Source organism: Leopardus geoffroyi, chromosome A1, assembly GCF_018350155.1.
Source record: "Leopardus geoffroyi isolate Oge1 chromosome A1, O.geoffroyi_Oge1_pat1.0, whole genome shotgun sequence".
Classification (NCBI taxonomy): domain Eukaryota; kingdom Metazoa; phylum Chordata; class Mammalia; order Carnivora; family Felidae; genus Leopardus; species Leopardus geoffroyi.
In genome coordinates this window covers 72,136,128-72,156,186 of record NC_059326.1, presented here as the reverse complement: position 1 = coordinate 72,156,186, position 20,059 = coordinate 72,136,128, and the positions used below count along the sequence as shown (strand labels likewise).

The 20,059-nt window shown below is 41.1% G+C and overlaps 1 protein-coding gene across 5 annotated transcripts in view; it reads left to right on the top strand.

Annotated features, from left to right (window-relative positions):
• Nucleotides 1–20,059, top strand: part of NALCN (sodium leak channel, non-selective) — a 320,527-nt gene that overhangs the window by 257,863 nt on the left and 42,605 nt on the right. For 4 of the 5 annotated variants that reach the window (XM_045481373.1, XM_045481362.1, XM_045481354.1 and 1 more), the window contains 4 exons: nucleotides 13,674–13,775; nucleotides 14,208–14,277; nucleotides 17,240–17,331; nucleotides 17,419–17,541. In XM_045481373.1, coding sequence (XP_045337329.1) covers nucleotides 13,674–13,775; nucleotides 14,208–14,277; nucleotides 17,240–17,331; nucleotides 17,419–17,541 — 387 coding nt within the window. Of the gene's footprint in view, nucleotides 1–5,984; nucleotides 6,072–13,673; nucleotides 13,776–14,207; nucleotides 14,278–17,239; nucleotides 17,332–17,418; nucleotides 17,542–20,059 lie in introns of all 5 variants that reach the window. The other variant, XM_045481393.1, reaches the window with a different exon arrangement.

Here is a 20,059-nt window from a genome sequence, read left to right as displayed (position 1 = left end):
GAACAGGAAATTCAAGCCGACAAAGGGAAAAGTCAGAGAGAAAGGGGCCCAGAGTCTGAGGTATTTGAATCATTGGAGTCACCAGTGCCGTCTCCGCATAGTCATCTCTAATTTTTTCATTTGTGTTCTCCTAGGTAGTATTTTTGAAAATTAATCTATGTTGTAAGAGATAGAAAGGAACTTCTCCATATTTGTGGGAACCTGTGAAAGAGACAGAAGTGGGGCATTTTTACAGAACTTGAGAATACGGTCCCTTGCTTGCCTGCAGGGGATTCACTGGGCACAAATGGGCATCTGTATTCTCTCTCTCTCTCTCTCTCTCTCTCTCTCTCACTTTCTTTATTTTCAAGACTTATCTGGAGAGGATTGCAAGAAAGAGGATGTTCCACCACCTAAACTGTAAAATCCAGGGTTGCTGTTAAATTCACTCTGTTTTGACTTTGCCTGTACTGTTCAGCTCCACTAAAGAAAGCTTCCTTCAAAAAGCAGTGACCTTTTCACTACATCAGAAGATATCAAAACAAATAGCAGTGTGCTTTCAAAAGCGTCGCTGCCTCTACTGAGATTTCTCTAATTCAGAGCCCTGAAATTGAGCAAAAATGCATTATCATTCCTGCTAGGCTGAATGCATAGAGAAATGTCAGAATAAAATAATTAAACATTTTATATTACTTTAGAATATTCCATCCCTTTGTGGTTTTCCATCAGTAATTCACTAGTTAGGAAGTGTCTTTGTAACCTTTTTTGAATTATCAGTCTAGCATAGTATTTGAATTCTGATATTTGGATCTACAACCAAATCTTCCTTGCCGTGCACTCATATTAATAATTCTTTAATGTCTAAGGAATAGCCTTTAGTTGAATGCTACTTACTACAAAAAAAAATTTAAGTCTATTTAATGACATATGTGGGGTTATTTTTTCTCTAAGAGAATCATTTTTATTGACTACAAATACAATTGCTATACTACTTAAATATAAATAAAATCAGAACACATTTGTTAAGAAACAGATTTTCAAATGACATTAGCTGGATTTTCTTCCGGAAGGAAAGGACTTGCTCATTCAAGAAATACTTCTGCTGCATCTTCTATGCACCAGGCATTTTCCAAGATACTGGACACATAGATTATTCCCTCAAAGAGTTCATATTTGCCCTGAGCACATGATTATGACACTAGTCAGATGGAAGAGTCTTCAGTAATATCTCTAGTTCTGTGAACACAACTGTGACGAGAAAATTCATACAGAGCATAGTCATGGTTCCCTTACTGAGTGACTTTAATAATTGAAATCATTTATCTAAAATGTCTCATAAAATAAAGTGTTTTGTCCCCTAAACTATGTTTACATTATGCCATGAAAATGCCTTCCCAACATGAAGATAGAGGAGTAGGAAAAGGGAAATGGGAAAAGAACGAATAATGAATATTTTTTAAGACCCACATATGATGCTAAGATCTTACACGTATTATCTCAGTCAATCTGTACAATACACCTATTTAGGAAAAATACTATCATTACCCCTATGTTATGCGTGACAAAACTGAGTCTTAGACTGGGTAAGTACTTTCTCCCAAGATCACATACCATAGAAATGGTCTTGGGTATCACATCGATACCAACTACAATCTGATTTCCCAATTAGGCAGCCATATTTATGTGTCCTCAACAACTTATGAAACTAATCTCTCCCGTTTACTGGAAGATGACTGTGCACTAAACACTGTACTATTTTACAACCTCTGTCTCATTAGGTCCTCATAGCAAACCCTGAAAGACAAGGACTATTAGCTCTGTTTTAGAGAGGAAAAATTAAGTCTCAGGAAGCTTAGCTAACCTGCCTAAATCACCTTGTCTAATGAATCAGGGAGCCAGAGAACCAGGAATCAAACCCTGGTCGGTGTAACTCCAAAATCCATGTATTAACTATGACTCTATGCTTTTAAATTATAGAGGATCCTTTGTTTTCATCCACTCTATGGACAACCACTAAGGCCTTTGTTTTTCCCATACTCATGAATGCTTCTCAGGGTGTACAAACATGTTATGCATCATACAGATTTGCCAGGTCAAGGGGAAATTAGAAGCTGAAATCTAGCCCCCACTGTACCTGCTAAGGCACACCCTCCTTGCCAGGCAGTGCCCCTGGCATAGGACTACATCTCTCCAGAGGAACAGGCCTCTTTTCCCAATTTATGCAAAGGTACTATGTGGTCTACAGGCATCCTTGCTGTCTGGGGCAGCTTAAGTATTTAGGACCATAACCCTCTCCAATCTCATTCCTCTCCCTCCATATTCTCCATAAAACTTCCTGTGGTAGAGAGGAACCAGCTTTAGCCATCTAGGGCTAATAGAGGTGTCTTCATGGAAAATCTTTTGCTGGATATCTGTTGCAACTCCAACCTTAGGCCCTGATGGATAAGTCAGCTCAGGAAAGCTCATATCTGGACTGAAATTGTGTGGCCTTCTTGACTCTGAGCTACAAAGGTCACCTCATTCTTGTTCAAATCCAAATAGTCACATAGAGTATGCTGTGGCAGTATAGCAGAAGTGGAAAGAGGACAGGCTTTGCAGTTAACCATGCTTGGCTTTGAATCCTCTGAGTCATGGTTAAGTCCTTGGAAAGTCTCAATTTCTTATGCCTTTCAAGCGGAGGTATAAGCAACCTCATAGGAGTAAATGAGCAGTGTCTATCGCTTACTCAGTGGCTCAGTAGCCAGTCTGGGTTGGCATTCTGGCTCCACCCTTGTGGTAGTCTTGCTAACATTAAAAGCATCATCAGCTCATTTGTTCACATCATTTGGTGGATATACCCCCAAACTAATAACATAGACTCATCAACCAGAGTTGGCATCACCTGTAACTGACTGAAAGTCTTGGGAATGGAGACCCACGGTCTTTGAAATGTCTCAAGTGCAACTATGACATTCTCTGCTCTGCTTGGATGGGCCAGGAAAAAAAATGGTCTTATCTCAGAATTGGGAGACCTAGCCAAACAGGTAGAGACAAGCATGTTGCAAAGAAAAGGGAGAGGGGGACGTTGAGGGCATGGTCACAGGTGTTGGTAAAGGTGAGCCTGATTGACTTGGCAGGTGGAAGAGTGAGAGTAGGATTTAAATCAAGATCTCTGCAGGATAAGAGAGGCTGGTGATTCGGGCATGAGGAATGGCTGGAAGAGAACATAGACCTGCCCTCAGAGGCACCATTAGCAGAAGAACAATACTGCCATGGTGGAGACAAGCGTGACATTGTCTTCTGCATGGGTTGTAAGTGCCTACCTGGAACTTAGGTGTGTGCATCACTTTGGAGCCCCGCAACTTTTAGGCGGTGAGGACTTAGCTAGGGCTCCTCTTTCATAGGCTGTAGGCTGAATGAGAGTGTTTTTGTCCTCTGGCCTTTTGGGTCCTGTTCTCCCACGGCTGCCTCCCCGGGGCTCGGGACAGATGAACTGACACCTGGGCTCTCCTCTAGAACAGAAGCATCTAGGTCACATTCCTCTGGAAGACAGATGAGCCTGATATTACAGAGACTGAGGAGATGGTGGAGTTTTCTAGAGGAAGGAGTTCAAATTAAACCCCTGTGAAGCCCTCCAAGGGGCCACCTGTTCCTGTGCACATCATTAGCTATATGACAAGGGAAATTTGAGGAAAGGACAAACGGCCTTCTTCATTCTTATTCTGTCCTCCCCTGTCTAGACCCAGAGCTCCCAGCTCTCTGAAGCTGGCCCAATTAAATGGAAATCTAAGCGAGCTTAATAATGCAAAGCATTAGCATCTTACCCCGCGAGTGCTCCTTCCCATCTCACAAGCTCTCCTTTTCAAATTCTTGTTTCATCATTCAGCCTAGCAATTCAGCAGCTTTGGATGAGGTCATGTTAGTTTCCTGCAGCCCCACATTCTGGGCCCAGCTAGCACCGCTTGGAGGGGCTGAGTGCTTTGTAGCCTCTCACAGAGCTTCCCGTTAGACTTGCCAACCGCTCAGTGGAATGCGCTCCAGCACAGGAGGGGAGGATGCTAGAAGGACCCTGCAGGTGAGAAGAAGCACAGGTACCCATGAAGCTGAGTTTTGGTCAGCCTCCTGACAGAGCAATAACTCTTTATGGCAAACATTTGGTAAGAATCACCCAAAGTTTTTGGGAAACAGAGTATCAGGTATTAATATACTCAATATTAATAAAATATTAAATTATTAACATCTAATTTATTAAAGAAAATATTAACATATGTAATGTATTTGTAGATATTAACGTATTGAATACTAATTATTAATATTGAATATATTACCATCAAAACATTGAATATTAATCAAATATATAATTAAATATTAGATATTTTCATAACTATCTGTGATTCTATTAAGCCTGCTTCATTGTTGGTTTTTCTTATTTATGAGATTTAAAAACTCTTGTAGACTAGTTGAAAGACCATTTGGAGATACAGAGACTAAGTTAAGTATATGGAACTTAAGTGTATTCAGAGAGCAATGAGAAGATAAGATCTGTGGGTATATGCATTTGTATAAAACATAAAGAGGCAAAGAGGCCAAATAGAACTTCGTTTAAGCAAAATAATATATATATTTTTGCTTTTTTAAAATCAAACTTTCCGGAGTGCCTGGGTGGCTCGGTTGGTTGAGCATCTGACTTTGCCTCGGGTCATGATCTCACGGTTTGCGGGTTCAAGCCCGCCCCACCCCCCCACTGCCGCGTTGGGCTCTGTGCTGACTGACAGCTCAGAGCCTGGAGCCTGCTTCGGATTCTGTGTCTCCCTCTCTCTCTGCCCTTCCCCTGCTCATGCTCTGGCTCTCTCTTTCTCTCAAAAATAAATAAACATTGGGGCGCCTGAGTGGCGCAGTCGGTTAAGCGTCCGACTTCAGCCAGGTCACGATCTCGCGGTCCGTGAGTTCGAGCCCCGCGTCAGGCTCTGGGCTGATGGCTCAGAGCCTGGAGCCTGTTTCCGATTCTGTGTCTCCCTCTCTCTCTGCCCCTCCCCCGTTCATGCTCTGTCTCTCTCTGTCCCAAAAATAAATAAACGTTGAAAAAAAAAAAATTTTTTTTTTAAATAAATAAATAAATAAACAAACATTAAAAAAAATTTTTTTAAATTAAATCAAACTTTCCTTGAATTTTTCTTAGTTTCATTGAGATATAATTGACATATAACATTGTATTAATTTCAGGGGTACAACATAATAATTCGAGGAGATTTGTATGTATTATGAAATGATTATCATGAGAAGTCTAATTAACATCCATTATCATACACAGTAAAGTAATATATTTCAAAGACGTTTTCCTCGTTGTTTCCTGATTTGTGGTAATCAAAATATGTTATATTTCGTTGAGATTGTACATGATTTGTACATTATTACAAAGTGATTATAATTGTGCTATGGATCAGGAGAGCTACTATTAAATTTTACCCAACAGATGCAGCAAACTATTTTAACAGGGTTTCTCTTTTACTCTTTTATCATTGGAGCATAAAGCAATAAGTAGTATAAGAAAATTCATCTCAGTAGAAAAATTGGTTCATATGGTTTCTGCAACATTTGCAAAATTTCATTTTTGTTATAATAAAAAGTTCAATCTTTACATTGTAATTTACGTTTTTCTGAGACAGATGGAGCATTACCAAATTTAAACCCTAGTGTGGTGTGGGGTTTCAGACATTCTATTTGCTGAATTTTAATAGATGCACTAAAGGCATGGATTGCCCACGAGCTGATTGTCTTTTTTATTTATCATACCTGCATACGATAAGACACTAAGGCTTCTTTTATGTTTCAGTCTACAACAAGGTTCTGGTTGCCCACATGTTTACATGTGTGCTTATGACAGCATTGTTATGAATAGCACAAGACTGGAAAGAACAAATCCGCTGTTGCTATTAAAGAGCCATATCCATTTACTCGGGACTGGGCCCATTCACAAAGGAGTGGGGTAGTCACTCCATAAAAATGCAGCTTTTTCCTCACCTCAGCAAGAGGCCATTACAGAGGAGCTCACCTGTTAATGTCTGCTGTTGTCTTCACTTTGGAGGATCTCATTGTCACTCTCCTGGAGGCAGGTGAGAGCCCTTTCCAGGAAATACTCATCCCCCATTCTCTTACACCATTCTACAGCCACGGTTTCCCGTAATTACCACAGAAGGACTGTTTTCCTGTTTTCTGTCGATGTGATTACATTATATTAACCAACATCTGATAATACTTTGCAGTGTGTTAACTTGTGGAGCCCAAGGTTGGAGTAAAATCCCTCCAATGTAATGCTCTGCAGATTTACACTGCAGTTCCTTTAGATGGTAATTACGCTTAATACCAGATGGTTTCATGCAATCTAACTTTTCTATAATGAATGAAAATAATTTGAAGACTCATAGGCCTCTCTCTTTCATTACAAAACGTACAGGCTTTTCCCACACCCTTGTTCTGGAACATTAAGAAAGAAGATATGGAGAGAGAGAAGAAAGAAACCGAGGACCCCCTGCTACTATTTCTATAAACAACTAGTGGTGTTTAAAGGCTAATAAAGCTCCAAAGATCTCTCTTATAACCATAATCTTTGGGCCAATTTAAAAATATTTGTGATGGAGAAATGTCAAGAAAAATAGAGACAATTTCTTAAGACATGATTCTCTTCCCTCCACCTCCATAAAAGACTATATATATATATATATATATATATATATATATAGCTGTCATATAAGAGGCAATTGAAATTCCACAGCACAAAGGCAATGCAGAGAGAGGAAGAAAAAAAGAATCAATCTTTCATATGTTTTTTTCAAAGGCTTGGCAAGAAACCAGGGGTAATATTTTTGCAACTGGGAATGTGTGTTTGCTGAAGAATATTCCCACATTTGAATCATCGTCAGGGGTCCTAGTCTTGTTTTACTTTCAAAGGTAGAGAGGGCATAACATTAACCCCAACTGGGAAAAGGAAAATGCCTCACTGTAATTCTCCTCCAGGGAGCAGGAATAAAGGGATTACACATGCCTGCATAATGGAGAATTTCCTCACTCAGACAAGACAAAAGACTTCATTATTTTTCACCAGACACTTGAAGCCTTGTGCCTCCCAGTTCCAGAAGACAAGCAGGCAGACCAATTTGTTTTGTATCAGACCACTAGATGGAGTTTCTAAGAAACTGGCTTGCTAGTACTCGCCATCATGAAGAGATATGGGGAAGATGATGAGATCTAATACCACAACTCTGTGGTCTTTCCCCTAAGGAAAGCTAGACTGTCCCTCAAGTTCGTGGTGTGTATTTTCAATACTATTAGCTTTGCTTTTTCTCTAGGCAACAAATAAGTGAATGTTTTCATCCTGAAAATGTATTTCTTTTATCTTCAGGGGAGACCAAAAGGCATCTAAATTCTAATGAAAAATTTAAAGTGGCAAAATATAACTTAATTGAATATTCAAATACTTTTCCTTCTGACTGGGTCTATTACTGAGGAATTTTAATGATGTGTGCATTCTTATTGGTAAAGTTGTAAAAGTCTCAAAATCCTTACTTATTTACTATTTCAGCTCAGTAGTAGATTCATATAAGACACCGTGTATGGGGACCATGTTCCCAGGGACAGATCAGATCTCCCATTTAAGAAATTGAAATGAGTTCAGCTCTGCCTCATGTAGGCTTGAAGGTCTCCCTTCACAGTCACAGAGACTATAGATAAAGATTTATAAATTTTCTACCTGCAAGAAGCAATGTCTGATTTTTTTTTTTTTATTACTATCTCAGGGCCTCATCTGTTATAGGTGTGCAGCCCATTTCTTGAGTAGCACAGTATTCTAACTGGAGATAAAATCACCTTCCCCTTTGAAAAGCATATTTCAAACACATGCGGTGTGTGCTATTTGTGATTATTTCCGTGCCTCATAAGCGTGAAATGATCCAAAAAGAAATTAAAATGTTTGATCTTCGCAATATTTCACGATTTACTCATTTCACAAATATTTATTAAGCATCTACTGTGTACAAGGTGAAGTAACAAGTGAGCAGTAACTAAGTCAGCCTCTGCTCTCTTAGAGCTTTTTGGAGTGAGGCCCACACAAGGAACTGAAAGACCAAAGAGGTTGACTGGCCGGAGCAGGGGGTCCCTGATGGTAAAAGATGAGGCAGGTCCTATGGGACTTTGAAGTCATGCTGAGCTTCTTGTCTTAGTCTTACTCTGAAGAGCAATAGGGTTGTTGAAGACTTTAAGACAATGATGACAACTGTCTTAGTTGCCAATTGCTGTGTAACAAGTGACTCCAAAGGTTGGTGATTGAAATAACACAGATTAATCTCACAGCCTCAGTCAGGAACCTGGGTGTGGCTTAGCTGGGTCTCTCATAAGGCTGCAGGCCTTTTGATTTGCCTGGGAGGAATCCCCTAACTAGCTCACTGTCACCGTTCTTTTTTTTTTTTTTTTTAAGTTTATTTATTTATTTTGAGAGAGACAGAGAGGGCATGAGTTGAGGAGGGGCAGATTGAGGAGTTGAGGAGGGCAACTGCCCTGAGGAGGGCAGTTGAGGAGTTGAGGGCAGTTGAGGAGAGAGATTGGGAGACAGAATCCCAAGCAGGCTCCACACTGTTCAGCACGGAGCCTGATGTGGGGCTCGAACCCATGAAACCATGAGGTCATGACCTGAGCTGAAACCAAGAGTCTGACGCTCAACTGACTGAGCCACCCCGGCCCCCCTCTCATGGTTCTTAATAAGATTTAGTGCCTCACTAGCAGTTAAATAAATGCTTTGGTTCCTCATGCTCTGTTAATGGAAGACCACCCTCATTCCGTAAGAAGGGAATCTTTCCACAGAACATCTCACGACATGGCAGCCTGCTTGGGCAGGTCTTTTGTGACCTATCCCATCCCATTTGCCTTACACTGGCGAGGAGCAAGTTGCCCACACTTCTGGGTTGCACAAGGGCATGAAAACCAGGGAGGATGTATCACTAAGGGCCGTCTGAGAAACACCTGCACAGTAACATTGCAGGTGTTCGTTTCAGAGGTCACGTTGCTGGGGATAATACAACATGTTTATTGAGCGTGGATGCGTAGAGACAGGTTAAGAGGCTGCAGCTCTAGTCCGTAACATATATCGCCATTGAGCAGAGTCAGAACAGAGGAGACTTACCCCCCAGTGTGACCCTCTGTCACATTTGCTTTTCTGTCCTCCACCCTCTGTCGAATGTTTTAATACCAACCATGGCATGGGGCGAGACAGAAAAGTAAATAATAGCAACTAAAATGTAAACAGAGTGTCAGTGTTTCCAAAGACTGGCACATTCATAATCATAGTTGGTCCTCCCAACTCACTCCCTATGAAGTTGCTGGAAGAGGTGTTCTTGTTCCCCATTTTACATATAGGACGCGGAGGCTCAGAGAATGCCCATCACCTGCCAGAGGTCCCACAGCCAGAGGTCCCTCAGCAAAGGCTGAGGTTGGAACTGCGCAGTCCTAAACCTTGGTGTTCTCAAATCGACTCCTCCATTAGTCTTCAGTCCAAGGCAAAACTTTCTGTTCAAGCCCTGATGCTGGGTAGGAAAGTACTAACCTGATGTGCTAATTGAACCTTGAGACTAGCAAGTTCGAGAACCAGTCCCACACCTCCCTCAGCGTCCTGTGCTCTCCTTATACCTTCACCTCCCTGCCTTGCACTTACCCATTCTGTCCCCTGGCTCTGCTCATGGGTGTGCCAGCAACCGCATTTCCTAGAACACGAGGACAAGTGATCAAACGGTCCCCTAAAGAACTCACTGCCTAATAAGGGAGGTGACCAGTGATGACCAAATGCCATAAGCGTTGAACAAGTGTGGTTAATAACATGCTACAGAAACATGGAACATAAAACATTTCTCGTGTGGGTGAATATTCATTTCTCACTTTATGTTACTTATCAGGACCCATTTATGTCTGAGTTTGTGACTATATTACACATGTCAGAAATACTTTTTGGTAGTTCGTAGTTTGGATCACAATATATGCTTGTGTATAATAAAATTGTATTTCCTTTTGAAAATAATAAAACAAACTCCTACCATACTTCCATGTGAACCTTGGCACACTGTATTAGAGAATGTGTAACGTCTTCATGGAATTCGATCATGCCAGATTGAAGTGAATAATTTTCTACCAAGGCTGTTATTTTCCAAAATAACAAAATATTGTACATTATTAAAGAAGGTGATGATGGCTTATGTATCAGGCTGTTTTCTTTATGCAGAAACATCATAATTTGACCTTCTTTCTCTACCTGCTTCAATGTCCAGATGTCCTCAGGGCAGAGCTATTATGCAACTTCTTTCCTTGCTCCCTACATCTCCTCTCCTATCCCAGATTTATGTCTTTCCATATGAGTTCCTCCTTTCATCCATAAGAAACCCATTTTGGGCAGCTAGCTTTTTTGTATAATGTAATTAGATTTTTCCCATGTTTTCTTTTAGACAGATTTATGTATCTGTAGAAAAGTTGTTTCTTCTATACTGTTACCTGTTGTTTTTATGGGAAAATTATCATAGACAAATAGCTAGTTATTAACTATAATGGATACAGTGTGAACAAGAGGATTTTGAGTTTTAACTTAAGTAACATCCACCACCATCCTTAGAAGAGGAATAAAAGCTTTCAAGAGCCTTCAGATGAACTGCCTTTCACGTGCCCAACCTCAATCCCTGCAAATTGCCTTAACCCAAGTGTTTATATAGCAATTTGCTAGATGAATGTGGCCCCTAGTTTTTAGCTAAGAAACTCTAGCATTTACCTATAGTTTCCTACTTCAAAAACCACTGGATATGCAAAAGCAAGAGTGAGCTATCAGAGCATTTGGTCTGAGAAGAGACTCAACAAGAGGGCTGCTAAAAGAAGATGGAGATGGTTATTGACCTTTATTTTGGACCAGACATGGCAGCGGTGCTGGGGTGCATGGCTGGCATAGGGGTCAGAGACAGTCACACTAAGCCTGAGGCACCAAAGGCGACCTCTTCACACCATGGAAAGATCGCTGCGTCTGCCTGATTTCACTTTGCTCAGGTCACGAGGGTACCTTTGGAGTTCCAGGAAAAGAGGCAGTGGGTAAGAATTCCTCTGTTCAGAGAACACAAGGCTCTGGCAGCGTCCCCTGAGTGAGGAAATGAAAACCACCAAGGTGTAGCCTTGGCTCGAGCAGAAATCTGAAGTCACTCGTTACACGATTTTACTGGCTCAGAGTTGCTGAGCCCAGTGTTCTTTTTCTCATCACTATCTGGTTTGAAATTGTACTAACAAACACTGTTATATACACAGAAGAAAGTGATAGGAAGAGAAATGGAAGCCAATGCTTTTATATATTTTATGCATAGAAGTGGCTATCTTAGTCTGATGAAGCACATGTTTTCTGGTTGCAGAGTCAAGCTAAAAACCAGTCCCCCTCACCCTGAGCTCCATGAGTGACTCATACAGAGAACAAAGATTCACATGTCACATGTATGGTTGAAATTCCAGCCCATTTTACGATTAGGTTCTCAATTCTCTAGATAAACCCCAGTGGGAAAGAAAGGACTGATCTTGAGCCAGAAAGGAAAGGGGGGTTGCCTTCTCACCACACTTCAGCCATGCTGTTGGTGGAAGGGATGGAAGAGACGCCATGGGATTCAGAGTCTTTCCAATGGTGAGCGTACCTCCACCCTCCGTTGGGACCTTCCTGTCTTGTTCAGTCAGAGGAGGGAGTCTCAGTAGGATCCACAGAGCCACCCCAGTGGGCGTGGGTTTGTTAAGATGACTTGGGTGCTGGGACATCCATGAGGTTCTGGAGTCAGTAGATGCATTCCCAACTCTTTCCCAGCAAGAATGCCTGGGCCTGCTCACACTGGGCTGTGGGGCAGACACCAGCAGTCCCTTATCATAGGCAGCTCAAGGCCAGAGATGTTCTTCCACTTCAGATGTAGCATGGACGACGGCCAGCTCAAACTTGTATACTGTAATCAAGTTGTATGTGTTTTGTGTTTAAGGCCTAAGGGCTCAACTGCTTTAGCGGGAAGTCTTGTGACAAAAAATAAAGGTTACTAAGACAGTGGCTATAGGTTAAGCCTTGACGTTTACACAAATAGGAGGGATCTATAGATCTATGCCAGGATAACATTCTTCTCCAAATGGATGTGCTCAGGATGCTTCATGATTTGCAGTCCTTAGTCCGAAAAACAAATCTTAGTATACATAATATGAGATCTTGCTAAACCTTTGTGAATTCAGCCTAACTTATAAATACACCTTCCTATGCGACACCATTCTAGTCATGGAACTAAGCACGGTCTGTCTATCACTGCCATAAATCCTTGGTTTTTTATAAGATTTTGACTCCGGATTTTATCTCAAAATGGTCCATGTGCTTATTGAACTAAGAAGAGTGATTTGGGGTGGGGGAAGGGGTGGGAGTTGCTTCCTGTAACTCCTTTCCATTCATCGGATTTGCATGATTTTCATGGGTATTTACCATAATTACCTTCATTGGCATCAAAAGCATTTTTAGCTACTTGAATATACACATGATATCATAAGAGCTGCTTAAAAGTATGCTAAACAGAAATGGATCTTTTTCTTGAAGATCTTAACTCCGAGACAGTGATGATATAATTCAAAGTCAATCTAGATACACATTTTAGGAAACGTAAATATGAAAGTTTTATGTAAAGCAATGACAGAAGTTATGTGTTCAAGTGTTGAATAAATACAGCATCATAAGATTTGCATATCATAAAATCATTGCATTGGAGGTCTGTGAGTTTTCATTGAGATCAAAGTCATGTCCTCACTTTACCAATAAGAAAACTAAGCCCAAAGGTCACTCAACTAGTCCGTGACAGTGTCTCCTGTGGAACACAGGCCTCTGAGTCCCCTGTATTATTTTCTTTCCACTTGACTGCTACATCAAGGGAATCATTGTAATTTCCAGTTGGAGAGAACTTTCTGGAAAAGGAATTTTGTTTTCTCTTCAAATCATTCACACCCCAAGTGTCGAGTCACCCAATTGTCTTCCATCATTAGCAAATCTGAAACTATACCAGCCTAGGTATGGTTTAAAGAGGGAATGCCTTAAAAAAGCATCAGAGTTTCATGATTCCAGAGAAAGTAGTAACTGGTTACCTGTAAGCCATAGACTTTAGACTGAGGTTTCTTTAGGTATTAATCACAGCTGTAATTACTTCTCTTTACCACTAACTTTTGCCTCTAACTTTATGCTTTCCTATTGTCCTGGAGTTCTGCAAAATCTCCTTGGAACATATATTCTATCATCCCAGAGGCCTGGGTGGACAAATCCTTCCCCAGAGGGCTGTTATTAGAAACCTCCTTCTCTAAATGCAAAACCAACATCATGCCTACCTATGGTTAGGTTGGCCCTACAGCTAGCAGAATCCTGATGGCAGCTCTCCCCTTGGGTAGGGGGAGGCAGGTCGTGGTGGGCAGGAGATTTCTGTTTATTTTCTAGCACCACCGCGAAGCTCTGACAGTTCTGCTTTGTAAGTGTTCTTGACACAGAGCCTCAAGCCCATTTTCCTTTATGGTTATGGGTCATTTGCTGTGTTTTGCCTTATCATTGGTGTTTCCTTAAAAATAATAAGAATAATGAGCAGTTATGTATTATTCATCCCAAGTGTACAGATCATGCATTTATCTCGGGCTCCTGTTTTTTTTTTTTTTCCTAGAGCTTGCACTCGACAGCGCATGCTGAGCGGATCATTTGAGGGGCAGCCAGCAAAGGAAAGGTCAATTCTCAGTGTGCAGCATCATATCCGCCAAGAGCGCAGGTAAATATACTGGGAGACAAGGCTGCAGAGAAACCAAGGAAAGGAGTTTTACAGGAAATGCTCTCTGTGTGCAGCCTTGGTTAGCAGACAGGCGTGGGTGAGGAACTTTGTTCTGTTTGCTAATGGCAACCATGATGAAATTCACAGTTTCAAAGATTCAAAAAAATCTCGCAAAAACCTTTTCCTTGGTGATGGCCAAATTCTTGCTTTTAAGATCAGAAGGAAAAATTCTGAAATTTTCTAGATGGGATCAAAAACATTTGAATAAACTAAAGCTTCTGCTGAAAAGAGATAATAAGTATTTGTGATGTGTGTTATTGTGATGTGTGTTATTAACAAAAAAGTTGATTTATTTTGTTCTCATAATGGTCATTGCTTGAAAGTCAAAATTTGGTCTTAGATGTATCGATCTGTTGGTTGTGGTTGTTTTAGATCACTAAGACATGGATCCAACAGCCAGAGGATCAGCAGGGGGAAATCTCTTGAAACCCTGACTCAAGATGTAAGTTCTAAGCAATGCTTTGGATTTGGGAAGCATGATTATGAAAATTCATTTCGATGACTGTTTAGACAATTCCAGCACCTGTGTCCTTCTGTCACATTGTCCTGACTCCATAAGACTTTATGCCAGAGGGAATCAGGAAACTCAGGAAACAAATTCAATGGACAGTACAGAAGAGTGACCATTAACTGTACAAAAATCCAGACATCCCACAAAACACATGTCTTCATTAAGATAGGCTGGGTGGCTCAGTCAGTTGAGCGTCTGACTCTCAGTTTCAGTTTAGGTCATGATCCCAGGATCATGGGATCAAGCCCCCTATCAGGCTCCATGCTGAGTGCGGAGCCTGCTTGAGATTCTCTCTCTCTCCCTCTCTCTCTCTCTCTCCCCCTAAAATAAACTATAAAAAATTTTAAAAATTCAAAAATATAAATAATAAAGATGGCAATACAAAAGTGATGTGTCAGTTGCATTTAACAGACATTAAAACACTTAAAGCATTCTATAGAATTGATTTGCATCATAAACTTTAAACATTTACTGATTTCCAAATATTCCAGAATCTAGAGCCAGTGTCTAATTTCAGGGCTTTACATACTAAGAAATAAAATGTGATTTCTAGAAGAATTTTTCTGTCAAAGACTGTATAATATTTCCCAAGAATTTCTTTGTCCTTCGACACTATGTCACTCATTTATTTATTAATGGACTCAAAAAATATTTACCAAGTGCTTATCACGTGCCAGGCCCTGTTCTAAGTGATGAGGAGTAGTGGGGAAAGAAGACAAAACTTCTGCCTTCCCGAAGCTTACATTCCAGGAAAAGAGACAAAAACTAAACAAGGAAACAAATATATAATCATTTCTGGGGGTGTTTTTAACTTATTGCCCGTTATGTCTTCATTGCTGTGACAGTTTTGCTCTGTACTATAAAGAACAATCAAATAATGTATAGAAACCAAAGATGGAGATTTGGGGGCAGGAAATTCTAGAGAAGATGGACAGTGTTGGCGCCTCTGTATTAGACCAGAGACCCGAACGAAGGGAAAAAACAAGCCACATGAAAACCCAGGGAAACCCACGGAACCAGAACTCTAACCTCTGGGTTAGACTTGCAAGCGGCTGTATCATGCCGATTTCTAAAAGAGACTTGAAAAGTACACATTAAGTAATTATCATTACTGGAGTCCTCATTAAAATACAGGTCTTAAGTTGAGTCTGGCTAAATTGGCAGAGTCCTGAATGTTCAGAGCCAAGGATGGTGTTTGAGAAAGGAGGTCTAGAAAGAGAAAGGTAGCAAGCCTTAGGGGTTTTGGGATTTTGCTTGTCTTTTTTTTTTTTTTTTTTACCACTTTATCTCTTATTGTTAAGATTTTCTGGAGTTTCCAGCATAATCCAACTGCTTTCAATCTGTAGAAACTTCTGCCTTAGAGTAAACTCTCTTAAGTGTTCCAGGCATAATTGACAATGGAAGACGTTGGTGATGAGAACACCTGATACCATCATTACCCAATTTACAAGGTTCTAATTGGCAGACACATCTGTTAGCGCCATGATTTTTAAGGCAGAGCTCTGTCTGATATGATCTACCATATTATCTGTATGGAATTGAGATCGGATCCAACACATGGCCTGTGTACATTTAATTTGAGGACCAGGCATGTTGCATGGAGAAGATTTCTAGGAGAGAATTCAGAGAGGCAACACTAGTTCAAAGCACTTCCCTTCAGTGTGATTCAGTAGAAATATATAGTCTACTTAAGAACCAAATTAGAGCACAGCTTTGAAAATATGTGTTTAAATATACACAACAAAAGGCCCTGAATAGTCTCAATTCCAGAGGCTTAGTTCTTCTTCAAAGACTTTTTATGCTCTTTTCTACACAGGCATATAATGAAAACCCATCCCCCATCTTCTCCACAGCAAAAGGTTATGAAGTTCTGCTAATTTCCTAAGAAATCCCCCCTGATGTCATTTCCTCCATAACAGAAGCAATTTAAAACAGAGCTTCAGTTGTCTCACTTATTCCAAATGATAGAAGATACAGATAATTAAATCTAAGGAATAGTTGTGATAATATCTATCAGGTTATTTGAGCAATGGCCATCCATCTCCCAGGGAGTGAAAATCAGAGTCAGGGTCCTACATGCCCAGGCCCTCTCCCACCCTTCTGGCCTCATTGTCTCCTACCATGTGGACGCTCACCCACAAGGCACGCTGGCTGGGCCGTACACAGGCAGACCCACCTCTCCTCTGGAAGAGCACATTTTTGCAGATACACAGCGACCTGCATATCCTTCCAGCCTACACTCAAATAACGTCTTTTTATTGAGGTCTGCTCTGACCTGTTTAAAGTTGGAGCCTTCTAGAGGCGCCAGGGTGGCTAAGTCTGTTGAGCGTCTGACTTTTGGTTTCAGCTCAAGGTCATGATCTCATGGTTTGTGAGATCGAGCCTGTGCTGACAGGGCAGAGCCTGCTCAAGATTCCCTTTCTCCCTCTCTCTCTGCCCCTCCCACACACTCTTTCTCTAAATAAATGGACAAGCTTTAAAAAAAAAAAAAAAAAGATTTAAACTTGGAGCCTCCTAGCACTCTCTGTCCCCTTTGCTTTTTACCATAACACCAAACATTTTCTAACTCTCCCCATATTGTGTTTGAATTTTTATCTGTCTTACCTGACTAGAACATTAGCCCTACAGAGCTGGGTTTTATCCTTTATTTTTGCCTTTTGCCATACCCCCAGCACTACAACAGGGCCTGGCACATAATGGGTTCTCAATAAATATTTCTATTTTTAAAAATATACCCTTTAGAAGGAAAAAAAATACCCTTGCTAAGATGACTGTGGTCACTAAAAATGTATATGTTAAAATAAAGGTATTTCTTTCAGTTTCTTATAGGTGATATTTTCAGGCCTTCAGAAAAATCTTCCATTTTTATATGCCCCTTTTATTATATTTCTAGCATTCCAATACAGTGAGATATAGAAATGCACAAAGAGAAGACAGTGAAATAAAGATGATCCAGGAAAAAAAGGAACAAGCGGAAATGAAAAGGTACGGGGTCCTACGGTGTTTCTTATCTCTCGTTTCTGGATGGCAACCTTTCCCTTAGCCTTACTGTACATCAATTTCCCCTTCAAGGAAAGTGCAGGAAGAGGAACTGAGAGAGAATCACCCATACTTCGACAAGCCACTGTTCATAGTTGGACGGGAGCACAGGTTCAGAAACTTCTGCCGGGTGGTGGTCCGAGCACGCTTCAATGCGTAAGTACACTCCATTTCAGCCAGGTGTTGGCCTGAGTCGTACAAACAGCAGGGGGGGTTGTCATACAAGGAAGAAGGAACATGTAATCCTAATGGGGTCACAAAATAAACTGTGGGCTAATTAATCATGCTGCTCCTCTTTGCTGAGCGGCCGACCAGGTGGAAAACAAACAAAGGTTGCAAGTAGTTCACATTTATATAAAACTCACGTTTGTAAAGCTCTGAACAGCCATTTTTATTTGTTCATGTTTATATCAGCGTTACTAACTCCATATATTGTTTTGGAAATACCGAACCAAAGGGTAGGCTGAATGACACAGGGAAGGTCATTGCCTACACCTTTAGACTTATAGTTTCTGTGTTGTCAAAATACCCTAGTTAGTTTCTTCTAGAATAATGTAAAACAGAAATAAAGTTGACGAGTACTTCCATTACCAACTCTTATGAGATAAAAACCCGCTGGCTGATGTCTCTGTCCCTACTCACATGGAAGAAATGTGTAAGAGTCTGTCGATGTGGTCAACACGGAGGACACTGCATTTGTGAGGACCCAAGCCAATTTTAGCAGACAGCCTAGTGGATAAAATGGAATTTTTGTCCTGCGTAACTTTAGTAAATACCCTGAAGACCTTAAGAGTCCCAGAGGAAGTGTGAAGGCTTTCCCTCTAAGTGGTTGTAACTTCCCTGATGCCATTATTAGTAACATATGATAATCATTATCTGTTATGGGCTGAATTGTGTGTATCCTCCTGCCAAAAAAAAAAAAAAAAAAAAAAAGGTTATATATTGAAGCCTTAACCCCTAGTACCTCAGAATGTGACTTTATTTAGAAACAACCTCTTTAAGGAGGTAATTAAATTAAAATAAAGTGATTAAGGTGGGCCCTAATCCAATATGACTGCTGTCCTTATAAGGGGGAAATTTGGAGGCGCCTGGGTGTCTCAGTTGGACTTTGGCTCAGGTCATGATCTCACAGTTCATGGGTTTGAGCACCGCATCAGGTTCTGTGCTGACAACTCAGAGCCTGGAGCCTGCTTCAGATTCTGTGTCTCCCTCTCTATCTGCCCTTTCCCGGCTCGTGCTCTGTCTCTCTCAAAAATGAATAAACATAAAAATTTTTTTTAAAAAAGAGGAGGAAATTTGGACACAGACTACCTATAGAGGGGAGTAATGTGAAGACACAGGGAAAAGACAGCCATCCACAAGCAAAGGAGAGACACCTAGAACAGGTCCTTGCCTCACAGAATCAACCAACCCTGCCCACACCTTCATCTCAGGCTTCTTGCCTCCAGAACTGAGAGAAAATGTTTCTGTTGTTTAAGCCACTCAGTCCGTGGTACTTTGTTACACCAGCCCTAGGAAACTAATGCAGTGTGGTAATATTTCAGAGCTGGAGGGCACCTCGTGAACCATTTGGTGTCATTTGTACCCACCCCCCTCCAACAGAGGAGAGCACTTAGGGCAGTAGAGGTTAAGGGCTTTTCTTGGGAACGTGAGCTAGTGCAATGCTGTCTTCTGACTACCAATCTAGTGTTCTCTCTGCTGTTCTAGAAAGACCCTCACAGTTTAAAGCACCTGAATGATAATGATTAAATACTTCCCTGAGTGTTCACAAAGTAAAGAAAGAAGCCAGTAGTTTAGAGTTGACTTGATCAGTTCCCCAAGTGAGTGTTTCATCTGGAATTATCCTGTTGGCTGCCTCCATGCTAACATCTAATTGCTAATTCTCCACTTCATTTAGTGTGGACTGACTCTCCTTTTGTCAGCACAGCAGCTGATAAGGACTGAGAAAGACTTGTTAATCAGGAGCTCACACACACACACACACATGCACACACACACATACACACACACACACACACACACACACACACACACACACTGTCTGGGGCTTCACTGAAGTTGGTTATGGGCTTCTAGAAAGTAAAACTTAAAAGTGGGGACACCAAGAAATCCTACGTAAATCACTCCACAATATCACAGTTAAATACAGTAGGAAGAGCTCTATTTAATTTCTGGAGATTTAATTGAATAATCATGAGGAAAATCCTTGAACTGCTAAGGCCGAGATTTTAACTGAGTGTTTTTAAATGGAAATCAAAATTCTACTTTGTCATATCCATGTCAGAAATTGTTGAGGGACTCCTGGGTGGCTCAGTTGATTGAGCATCCAACTTCGGCTCAGGTCGTGATCTCACGGTTCCTGGGCTTTGTGCTGACGACAGCTCAGAGCCTGGAGCCTGCTTCAGATTCTGTGTCTCCCTCTCTCTCTCTCTACCCCACCCCCACACTCTGTCTCTCTCCCTCTCAAAAATAAATAGACATTTAAAAAAAAGTTGTTGAACGGAGGAGGGGCACGTAGGTGGCTCAGTCGGTTAAGCGTCTGACTCTTGATTTCGGCTCAGGTCATGATCTCGAGGTTCACAAGATGGACCCCCACGTCAGGCTCTGTGCTGAGAGCGTGCTGCCTGCTTGGGATTCTCTGTCTCCCTCTCTCTGTCCCTCCACTGCTCGCTCA